Source organism: Tyto alba, unplaced genomic scaffold (assembly GCF_018691265.1).
Source record: "Tyto alba isolate M040663 unplaced genomic scaffold, T.alba_DEE_v4.0 Super-Scaffold_23, whole genome shotgun sequence".
In the NCBI taxonomy this organism is placed as follows: Eukaryota; Metazoa; Chordata; class Aves; order Strigiformes; family Tytonidae; genus Tyto; species Tyto alba.
This window is the reverse complement of record NW_024881297.1, coordinates 26,765,955-26,777,501: the sequence shown is the minus strand read 5'-3', so window position 1 is coordinate 26,777,501 and position 11,547 is coordinate 26,765,955. Positions and strand designations below refer to the sequence as shown.

The window sequence follows — 11,547 nt, the reverse complement described above, 5'->3', positions numbered from 1 at the left end:
GCGGCCGGGCCGGGTGGGGGTAAGAGGCGGTTGGAGCGGTGCGCGCGCGCGGGGAACGCGTCCGTTACCGAGGTGCGGCGGCGGGCAGGGGCCGGTCCCCATCCCCGTCCCCGGGGGCGAGGGCGGCGGCGGGTCTCGGCGCAGCCCGGGGGAAGCCCCCGTTTTCTGCTTCCGCCTCCGCCTGGGCTCCCTGAGCGGCCGCGTGTGCCCTTTTTGCCGTTAGTTCGCCCTTTCGTGAGGGAGGGCTGGCTGGAGGCCTCTTGTTGAGGCGTTTGTCGGTGAAGACCGGTTGATGGCGGGAAAGACGCTTGTAGTCTTCGTGTCGTTCGTCTGGTATTGGGCGACTTAAGCTAAGCTTTTCGGGAAAAAAAAAAAAAAAGTGAAAAAAAAAAAAAAGGCAAATAAAAGATTTTCGTGTTGGCTGCCAGGTCCGATTTTTCAGGGCCGACAAGCTGCTGAGAGAAGCTTGGAGTGGAGGTTTTATAGACTAGGTCTGCAAAGGAATTTTAACTTTGGTATTTTTTTTCTGCAATAGCCGAGTTTTAGTGTGCTGTCTTTTTAACGTTTGGCTCCTGTTTTTCTTAGCCTGTGTCTTAATTTCCTGAAGCACTGGTAACTTTTACTTTATTGATACACCTGTCTGAAATTCTAGTGTGAAGCTCTTAATGAAAAGCTTATATACTTCTCTTTGGATTCACTTGAGGATGCAATAGTGGCCCTAAACACACAGCAAATTCAGCGTCTGGATAGAAATATAACTCTAACCTCCAAAGTTATCCGCCTTAAAGCACAAATATTACTTTGTATTAAGTTAAATATTTGCTGGTGAAAAACTGTGTTTTTAAATTACTTATTGTGTTGACCATTTCTCAAATGTTGACGTGTCTGTTTACCAAAAGTTCTGTTTTACCATGTAGTAACCAACAAATAAATGACATTTTTCAGGAACTAAAAGGAAGAGGAAGTTTATGTACGTTATTTTTATTTTTTTAATTTTCCTGGGAAACATTTGTTTTTAAACCAGCTGTTTTCTTAATTATGTTGTGAACTGTTATTTAGTGGATGTTGAAAGGGAAGAAGAAACGGTAACAAACAGTAAAGTTAGTGAAAATTATACTTACTTAATGTTTATTATTTTTAAATAGCCAAGATGATTTTTATACCAAAGGTAGACAACATTATTTATATTGTCATCAAGTTACATTGTAAATCCTGTAATGTTCATTGCTTTTCTCTTTCCCACTTTCACCAGTGGCTACTGTAAATACGGCCAGTATAGAATAAAAAAAAAAAAAAATCTGTTCCCACAGAATTTGCAGTCTAAATAGAGGGAAAAAAGTGCGAGGAAAAATATTGTGAGTGAATAGTGTAATGTCTTGTAGGTTTTATTAGTTCTGTGTTCCATTTTTTCTTTTATTGTGTATGTCTGTGGCTGCTTTTGTCTTAGTAAGCTGCCAAGCGATCCATAAATTTATCACATTTAATGGAGAGGTAGTGGTTACTTAAAATACTTAAAGTGAGAACAGGCAACCAGGTAAGCTATTAAGTCTTTCAGGGGAAAGGCTGCGCATAAAGGCACAAGGAAGATGTACTCTGCAGAGCCAAAATAGTGCAGAAATTGACTATGTTATAAAGTCTTGTTTCCTGTATTTTTTGTTTCTAAGTGTCTCTGCTTAGAGACGAGATATTAGGAAGAAATCTCTGAAGCAAAAGATGGGAGAGGGATGGGGTATGGCAGTGTAAGAGCGTACAATTCAGTTGAAGTGATGCTGCAAGAAGATACTGTCACAGGAAAAATTCAGGAAACAGAGGTAAAGTCATAGACAGTACTGAACAGATTTATTGTTGTTTCTTTTCTGTGAGAGACTTCGTAATAAAATTAGCCTGATTGTAGTTTTACATTGTAAAAACCCTTCATTTTAGTTGAATGAGGAAAGAAAAAAATCTCTTTGAATGGTTACCCTGTAATTCAAGTTATGTGCCCTCTGAATGTAGCAGGTGGCTTTACATCAGTCACTGTCTGTTTGAGGCTGAAAAAGAAAATCTAGATAAACTTTAGAGGTAGTCACTGATTTTTTTTTTTTTTTTTTTTTTTGTGGTAAAGAGGTTTTTGATGTCTAGGAGAGTAAGAGAAAGATAAACCTGCTGGATTAGTCTAAATCTAACTTCAAATTTGAATAAAAAAAATTCTTAAGTTACCAAGGTAGGCATGCTATTTGGCAGTTGCACAGTCTGTATGAAGTTTCTGTATGAGTTCAGAAATTACACTTTCCATGCAAGTACTTTATGAAAAATGAAGGTGGAGAACTTTTAGCAGTGCTTTCTGAAGTTGGTAGAGAGAGACACCTGCATTTAGAGGTCAGAAAATAGGAGAAGGTGTTCTACAATAGATTTTCTCAGCAATTGAGATCAGGCCACTGTTTTTCTTCTTGTTGTGGTAAGAAGTTCTAAATAGGTTAAAATTTCTTCTGTGTTTACACATGCATTATGAACTCTGTAGTTGCAATGAAACTGAATCTCTTAGTACTTTATTCAGAATGCCGTTTGGCTGTTCAACTTACATATCTATGAGCAAAATTAACTTAATTGTTATGTTTTAGCATTCTGAAATCTCTGATGTGGAACAAATAGATTAAAAAAAGCAAAATCCCCTTAAACTTTTGACTGTTTTAAAGGAGGACAGAAAGAGAAGTCCTTTGCTCCCTGAGAATCTTGTATATTAAGAAATAACTTAGAAACAATTTATAGCCAGTCTAGTTGCAAAAAATAACTTCCAAGTATAAACCAGAATAATGGCCTTCATTCTTTTAGAGTTCTGAAAAGCGTGTTATACTGCTGAGCTCTTAAGGGTGTTCACTTGGCAGCTGATTTTTAAGATGAGCACTGTTAATTGCCTAACTGTTGATCACTAACAGAAATGTCAGCTAATAAGCTTATCTGCTCTTGTTTGAGGATGGTACCTTCATCTTAATAATTTCTATTTTCAACCGGGTGAAATAAATAGAAGAGTGAAGTGTGAGTATTGGAAGGAGAGGGAGGAGCAAACCTGAGCAAATTGACAAGTGAATCTTAACCTTCATTAAATCAACAGTTAAGAGTCTTAAAAATACTTAGTTTGATATTTGAGCCTGAATTACCATGATTTTAAAGATATCTAATTTAATGTGTCTGTTTGGCTTCCTTGGAATTTAGATGCAAGTTCTTTGGCAACTGTAAAGGACCTGTGTCCCTGGACCACCACGCTGGGCACGGCAGAGGAGAGAAATAGCTGGAGGATGCAAACTGGAGCTTAAAGTGCAACATTTCTTTTGTTTTCCTGCTGAGTGAAGCACATTTTTTCATCCTTTGAAGGTTAGCTGCAGAAACAGAAAAGTATTACTGTCCTAAATGGACCCTAATTAAGAATAGAATTTATTCTACTCCACACAGTAAGTTTAATAACTCAGATCTAAATTGACCATATCAGTAGCAGAACAGGGAGTATGGTTCTGGGAAACCAATTTCTGTGTTGTAGCACTGCAAATTTGAGAAGAGAAAGGGACTTTGATGAGAAAAATAGTATATGAGAAGAATTTAGGACTGTATTTGAAAATAATGGGACTGTATATTGCAAAGGCACCTTCAGGTCAGGTACCGTGAGTACTTGCAGGATCAGGGCCTTTAGTTAAGAGAGATCTGGTTGCCTGCATGAACTGAATGATGGATTGCTCTCATATAAACTATGAAATGATAGATTGGGTTTTCAGGGTCTGGAAATCATTTGTGTGTGTAAGTACCTATTCTCAGATTTAAGACCCAATCTTGTGAAATGTGCAATGTTCTTAACTCTCCCTGAAAACCAAAGAGATGAGGCATTTGTATTTTTGTGATGAGAGCTGGAGTTACCTCTTCCTCGGGAGTTTGTTCTGCTGTTAAGGGCAAGATATTAGTTGCCTGCACTTTTTTCAGAAATTAGCGATTTACAGTTTGTTTTTATTTGGTTCAGAATTACTGACTGGAATGATTAATTGTATTGATACTGTCACTGTCTATGTGATTCCTTGAAAAGGAAATTATCATAATACGGACTATCACTTTAGTATTTGGAGTTTCCCTTACTCCTCCCGTGTGGGGAGAGTCTAGTTAAGTGAAACAGCTGCCTTAGCTTGACCTTTCTCCTCCCTCTTCACCTTGATATGGGTATCCCTCTCTAAAAATTTTTTACGGGTACTTTTAAAAATCTGAGTAGCTAGTGAATGTCTTATGAATGAATGGTATTTAAAATTCTTTGCTTTTTGGGATAAATGCATTTTCAGCATGTACACAAAACCTAGCTAAAGGAGAATCTAGCTATTGGAGTGCTTATTAAAAATAACTGCCTATCCAACTAGAAGATGCAGAAATAGCTTTTGTATAGATCAGAAAATTCAACAGCAGATATTGCAACTTCACCAAGAGCCCTAACTTCCTTGTCAATGAGCAATGAAAGCCCTGTTTTTATTTTGGGGTTAATATAGCTACCTGTATGTCATACTGAGCACTATGTAGACCTTTGTAGACCTGTTCACTGATTATTTGTGCTTTGTGGAGTTGAATTGTACAATTCTGTGGAGAGTTACTGGAGAACTTTTTTGTCTTTTTGGGCGCATGGGTAGATAATTACAGGCAGGTACTGGAGGAGTGCTAGCCACTAAGTACAGTAATTTGTGTTGTACTGGATAGTCTTAATTAAGAACCCGTCTTATAGCTTATTTAAGCTTATTTTAAGCATTGCCAAGCCTGTGTGATGTGGCTTTACCTGAGGAAGGAGAATAAAAGAAAGAACCAAATTGAAGCCTGAACTTACTCTCTGGAGAAGGTATAACAAGTCATGGGACTAGAGGGTACTGTGCTGTTTCTGTGTGGGATACTAAAACCTGTTGACACTCTATAGGTCTGAGCCACTGTTAAAACAAGTAATTTCCTGGGCTCCCTGTCACCTGCAGTTGCTTGTTTCTACCATGTACTTTTCACAGGCACTTTGGCAGCTGCATGCTGAATGACATTAATTTACTGCTCCGGCTGAGGGGGAAGGAAAGTCTTGGCCCTTCCTTTCTCCCCTCCCCAGAATAATTTGTTCTCTATCAGTTCTGCAAACTTCTGATTTTACAGCATGAGCGCAGTGCTGCTGTGTAAGTAGGTCATGAATGTCACTGTTTGTGTGTTCTTTCAGTCTTTGTAGAAGTTTATTTTGGTTCAGAAAAATATTTCAGTCTTTCTGTCATAGTTCACCATGCTGCAGCTGAGTAGTGGTAAATTACAGTGTATGTTTACAAAACATTACTTTGAGCTTTAAAGAAGTTAGTTACTACCCTCAAGCTGTTTGACCCAGCTGTCTCCGAGAGGTTCCCTCTTGAAGGCATTTAGAAGAACAGACCTTTCCTGAGTGTACCTTTGCTTCAGTGCAAAATTCAGAGCCTTACCTAAAAAGGTTGAGAGAAGTGACATTAAGATACTGTGGACTAAATGAAGTGGGTTGCATGCATGTTCCCATTTTCTAACCCTGTCAAGAGAATGGAGTAGCTCTGGACAACATCTGCATTTCCTGCTTCAGCAAGATCCTGGTATTGGTTTATATGGTTTGTGTGACTTCTGTGTGTGATAGTTGTATACCTGCTGAGAAAAGTAGTTGAATTTGACCAGACAAATTTCAGACTTCAAGGAGACAGGTGGATTAACACCAGTAACCAAAAGTCATTATTTCCAATCAATTACTGTCTCTGGGACTGACTAGCGGCTACTATCTATTACTCATTGCTACTCGGTAGAAGTAATTTTGTTCAACAGATTGAAGGAGAATTCACACTGGATGGTGTTCACCCTGTCATCTACCAGTTTTCATAGCAGGACATTTTTGTCATTTTAATCAGTAGACTGATTAATTAGTACCTCTGTGCATCTTTCAAGTATTTTTAAAAAATTTTTAGTCTAATGATGTATTATCCTCTGTGGTGAACAGTGCTTCAGAGCTGCTACTCTGGGTGAAAATGGGCAAGGGCCAGTGTGTACCTATTGAGAGTACTTGTGTGGTGAAAAGGTTAATGTCTTACTTGGGCAGTCCTGAGTGATGGATTTGGAATAATTTATAAGAACAGGTGATTAACAGGTGGAAAGTACAGAATAATATACTTCAGAAATAGAAACATCTTCAGAATTTACCAAAATATTTAGCAGTTCTATGCAACATTATAATGACCAGAAAATCCAATTATGTCCAGTAAGGTCAACCAGAAGAAAAAGTTTAGTGGTGAAGTGATTTGTAAGGTGAATGTGTATGTCTGAGTGGCTAGAGTGACCAGGAAAGGATGGGGTTGGATGCTCTATGGGTTCCCATGGAAAATAAAAACAACCCAAATGCGTAGGAGAGGACTGTTTAATATTGAAAGTAGTACTATAGTTGAAGATATGAGTTTAAATGCTAGTAACTGTGGATTTAGCAGGTAAGACTAACGCTTCTTGACTAATCTCCTCAACAGTACCTTCACCATATAATTTCTTCCACAGAGCTGTACTTATAATATTGAATCTGTCTCAATTTATATGCTGTCAAGATTTATCCAAATAAAATAGCTATTATAAAAGTAGGTATTTCATTATGTGTTGTACTATTCCTTACGTGGCAGGTTTATTAATTAAAGAAAAGCAACAGTACTATTATGCTGATCCACTGTTGTTCTGAGACAAAGTTATGTAATGGTTTAAAAATACTTCCCTGTAACAATCATTATTATGATCTTTACTTAATGTCAGGTGGACTTGATTTTATTCTTCCACTGCCTTGTTTTGGACAATTGATTTGGCTTAGTGATAGATGATATAAAATAGTAGATTTGATGTACACATCTACATGAAAAAAAAAATCTATATGAAATAAAAATCTTTTTGACTTTTCAAAGAATTACTTCATATTCATGTAGCTATACAAAGACCTTATTAATCTAGACAGTTATTTGAAAGACTGATGCTGTTCCAATGTTGACTGTGCTTTTTATATATATGTATATAAAAGCATATGCTGGCCTTTCCTAGCAACATTCAAGTATCTTTTATTATAATAAAACTTTCTTTTATAATTATTGTTTTAAGAGTGCCATCTAGTGTCTAAAGCTTTTCAATATGAGTTGTGATTTATAAGTTAATGGGAAATTTTATTGAGTGATGGAGCAGAAAAATTATTGCATCAGTGTTTTATATTAAACTGGTATGGAATAGTTTAATAGGAAAAATGTAATTTTCAAGTATAAGGAAAATTAATTTAAGTTTTTAATATACTGGGAAGACATTAATTTCAGCTGTTACTGGTGTATTTAACTGCTTTAAAGTAGTTGTGTGTTTGAGGTGTTCATGTAGCATTCTTGAAGATTGTTTTTGTTTTTTTTTTTTTCTTAATGTGTGCTCTTGACCTTCAGTTAGTATCTTACCAGGCTCTAGACTAATTTTTAATACAAACCCCAGTATTATTTCCCATGACCTGAATACCCTAAATTAAAAAAAAATTAAAATTTAAATAAAAAAAAAATACACATATAATTTCAGTTATTTGTATTTGGAGAGACAGTGTGAAACCATTATTTTATCTCAAAAAGAGCCTGCAGTCCACTTATTTAGGCAGGATGTCTTTAATAGTGTCTTATGTTAAAATCAGTTTTAGCAGATAGTGGAAGGACCACTATTTCAGGGCCTTTTTTTTGTTCTAAATTCTGTATTCTTTTATGAATGATGTGCTCTGATTTCTATTTCAGGAACTTCAGCTTAAAAGGAAGATGAAAGATAGTGTCACTGAAGAACATTTATATTTGGGTTTTTCTCATAAGTGCAGAGATAGTATCTTTCCTCTTCATACATCCATTTCACTGTTTTTGCTATCCTACTGTGACTGCAAATTATTCAAAATTTTCTTAGTGCCGACTGGTGAAGATGTGGATGATCAGTTTGTGACAAAAAACCTTCTTGGCGATCTTGAAGTCCATTTAATCTCCAGATGCCAGCTTCCAATGGTTGTGCAGAGCTGCTCTTTACCTGCTGTTGTCGTGAAAGATGGCAAGTTCTGCCGAGCTGGGCTTTCTGTTGTTTTAAGGCATATAGTACAGAAAACATACGAGGCAGATCCATCTAAAAAGGATGTTTTGGAACTCTTAGGCTTTAAGAAGACCTGCTTAAAAGCCTGTGCTGAAGTGAGTGTGCATGTATTCCTCTTAGATGCGTTAGTAAGTTTTTTTTATAATCATTAAATACTCTGAAGTAGACTCTTAATATTGATGTAGACTAAGTTCTCTTAGGAACTTAGAATGTGAAATTTTCTCATTGCAGAAATATCTGTATTATGGCATAAACATGAAAAATAATTCTTTTTAAAGCTACTATTTTTTAGCAGCACAAAGAGAAACTTAACATTCAAAAAACAGGTCAGATCTTTGTTTCATGTCTAGCAATGTAATTTTAATGAGTTATAAAGCACACCTCTTCTAGCTCGAAGTAATCTAAGAAATACCTAATTTATTGTTAATTTCGATTTTTTTTTTTAAGGTGCGGTTCAGTTAAACTAAAGTTTTTTGATGTTGCATGGTAAAACCATTAAAAACATAAGTCATTTCTCTAAAATAAATGTGTTAAAAATCTGTTTGGTGTAATCTCTTTTTATTACCAGCACTTGGTAGAGATGACATATATAAATTGATCATGGCTTTGGTTCTCATGAGTTATGCAGTCACCCTAATCTTATGCCAATAATAAGGAATAAAAATATGTTGTACTAGGTAACTGTTCATTCTGTTACATATAAGATTTAGCTTCCTAATTCTGCTATTACAAAAGAAATACAGAACAACTGAGCTTCTAAGATTATCAAAGAATGTATTTGAAGGTGGAATTTCTTTGCTTAAAGTGGACAAAAAGATGCCATGGATTTTGTTTCTCCTTCTGTATAGATGTTAATTACATACATTTATCTGACAGGTTAGCCAGTGGACCAGACTTTGTGAGATAAGCATACCTCTGGCTGTTGAAGGATTTTTGACAGCGTCTCCTGAGCACTGTCAGGCTATTCCTCCTGATATTTTACAGCTTGAAAGGAAGCTTGGAGAACCTGTCCGAGTACATAATGATGACAAAATTCGAAGGCAAAAACTTCAACGGCAGAAGTCAGGCGCCAAGGCTGCAGTGCCTGTACTTGGTAAAAACACAACAGAGGAAGGAAAACCAGTGGAAGTGCATGAACATTCACTCCCAGGTTTGGAACTGAGCATAGCTTTCTCCAAGCTACTTGTCCAAGAAGTATCAGATACAGTCAACAGGGAAGCCCCTCACATCAGAAGAACAAAAACCTCTGACCTTCCGCTTTTGGACCATGTTTTTGCAGAAGGACTTTACTTTACCTTGACAGATATAGTGCTTTTGCCATGCATCCATCAGTTCTTGGTAAGACAACAGATTCTGCAAATATTAAGTAAAGTATATGTATTTTTTTTTTTTTTTTAAGAACTGGGAAGTTGTAAAATGTTTGAATTTAAAATATATTGTGGTGTTTGAAATGTGAACTTAACCTGAAACAGAAGATTTGTCTTTGTTTTAGTACAAACAAAAACCAGGGATTGGTGATATCACCAAAATTACTTTTAAATACATAGCATATCAATACTTAGTAAACACTGTTAACTATTAAAATATTATGCTGAAATATTTTGGCACCAAGTTGCTCAGAAAATTCCTCCATGAAAATACTCAAAATGGACACTTAAAGTACATTCTAATATATATAAAGCAAAAGTAAGGAAGCATGAACCTGTTTTCTTGCTTGAATTTAGTGTACTAGATTTATGACCATGCCTCTATGGATATTTGCTAAAATGAGACCATTTTATATGTGAGGAAGTTTTTGAGATTTGGAATTTTGATTTCATCATAAATTGCAAATTTTAAAAGGAGGGAGGGTTGAGAACAGTGTAACAATTTTAAAATACTGGAAGGGATGTCCCCGTGAGAGTTTTAAAATGGACACTTAAAGTACATTGTAATATGCATAGGAAAAAAGTAGTTAAGCATGAACCTATTTTAATTTTGGTTTCAGTGTATGGGGGAGGGGGGGGAATGAATTCCCTACCCAGTTTATTGTACTTTTACTACATGGATATTAATCATAATTGGAATTCTTTTAGTTACAGACTTGAAACTATTTGTGACTTTACCTTGACATGGGCAGATATGCCTAAAAGAAAATGAATGCCTTCTAAGAAAGCAGGAATGCCTTTTAGGGAGACAGTGAATGGAGAGAAATTCAGGGACTATAGTGGCTTTTTAGCCATACTAAAACTGAAGAGGTACTCAGATATTGACTAGGGAAGGACTTCCAAAAGCTCATTTGTTTATGCTACTGGTACATGTAATTTCTTGAGATTCTCTTTGAGAATTATTTCTTTTTAAAATATGGTGTGCTATGACTTCTGATTTGCTTAGAATAGGTTTGTTTTCTCATGATAGGTTAATTATTCTTAATCTCTGCTGTTGTTTTCTTTTAGTTCCTAGGAATGACTTCTTTGTTTGGGAAGAAACATTCTTGTGTAGCCAACCCAGTTTTTTATCAAGTCCTTCCACAAAATAAGCCAGTTTCATTGCACATCTGTAGATAAAGATGGGTGCCTAGGACAGCATAATACCTACATATCAGCAAACCTTTTATTCTTCTATGCAGTTTTGTTTTTACAAAAGTTAGTCTGTATTCCATGTCAAGCAAGGACTGATCACTGTGACCCTGCTCAGAAATGAGATGTTGTGTCTAGGGAGCCAGCTTCTTTGGGATGTGCTTTAGTCCCTGAAACTTTCAGTATTCTGTAGTTTTGTCATTTGTAGTATTGTTCCTACTAAACTGTTTTGCACAGTTTGTGGAAGGTCCTTTGTTTCCTGCAGTGAAAGGAGAAGTTCCTTGGAAAAGGTTACACTGATAGAAGCTCTTGGAATAAAATTTATAACTGAAAAGTTCCGATTCTCCTTGCAGTCCTATGAGATTGGCTGCTTTTTTTTTTTTTTTTTTTTTCCCCTAATAGAATCTTGTGTTACCTGTATGGGCCAATAACATACTGATAGAAAATGCACACTTTCCTTTAGGGGAGTTGATTGTTTTCATATCAGATTGTGGAAGTATTTTGGATATGGCAAGGATGCTTTTGTCTTCTCCTTTGCAGTCAACCTAGCATGCTCCCAGTACTGGACAAATGCCAGTGGGCTGGTTTCAGTTGTCTCTGTTCTTGTCCTTTTCCTTCATTCACGTCAAGAGGTTTTTGCAGCACAATGAGGAAAACCAGTGTATACTAGAAAAGTAGTAGGGATGCTGTATATAGTGGGTATATGCAAAATTTCATTCTGAGTGTAGGACTGGTTTGTATCCTGTGATGTGTTCAGAGATCTCATACGGTCTTCCAGTGTGTGAAAGGAGGAACTTGAAACCTTCAAAGAGTTTAACCGAGATGAAATAGGAAAAGCACTGACACAGCTGGCAGTCAGGGCACCGTGTGGAATGTGGAAAACTGCAGAATA

General features: G+C 36.5%; 1 protein-coding gene across 6 annotated transcripts in view; it reads left to right on the top strand.

Moving 5' to 3' along the window:
* The first annotated feature begins 4 nt into the window (after positions 1–4).
* The window catches only part of GSTCD (glutathione S-transferase C-terminal domain containing), a 69,145-nt gene continuing 57,602 nt past the window's right edge, over positions 5–11,547 (top strand). Inside the window, exons 1-5 of one of the 6 annotated variants that reach the window (XM_042796672.1) lie at positions 5–19; positions 1,665–1,811; positions 3,193–3,351; positions 7,761–8,192; positions 8,974–9,435. In XM_042796672.1, the coding sequence (XP_042652606.1) occupies positions 7,782–8,192; positions 8,974–9,435 (873 nt within the window). In that variant the 5' untranslated portion in view covers positions 5–19; positions 1,665–1,811; positions 3,193–3,351; positions 7,761–7,781. Of the gene's footprint in view, positions 20–43; positions 1,812–2,910; positions 3,091–3,192; positions 3,352–7,760; positions 8,193–8,973; positions 9,436–11,547 lie in introns of those variants that run through there. The other 5 variants (XM_032997850.2, XM_032997848.2, XM_032997851.2 and 2 more) reach the window with 5 other exon arrangements.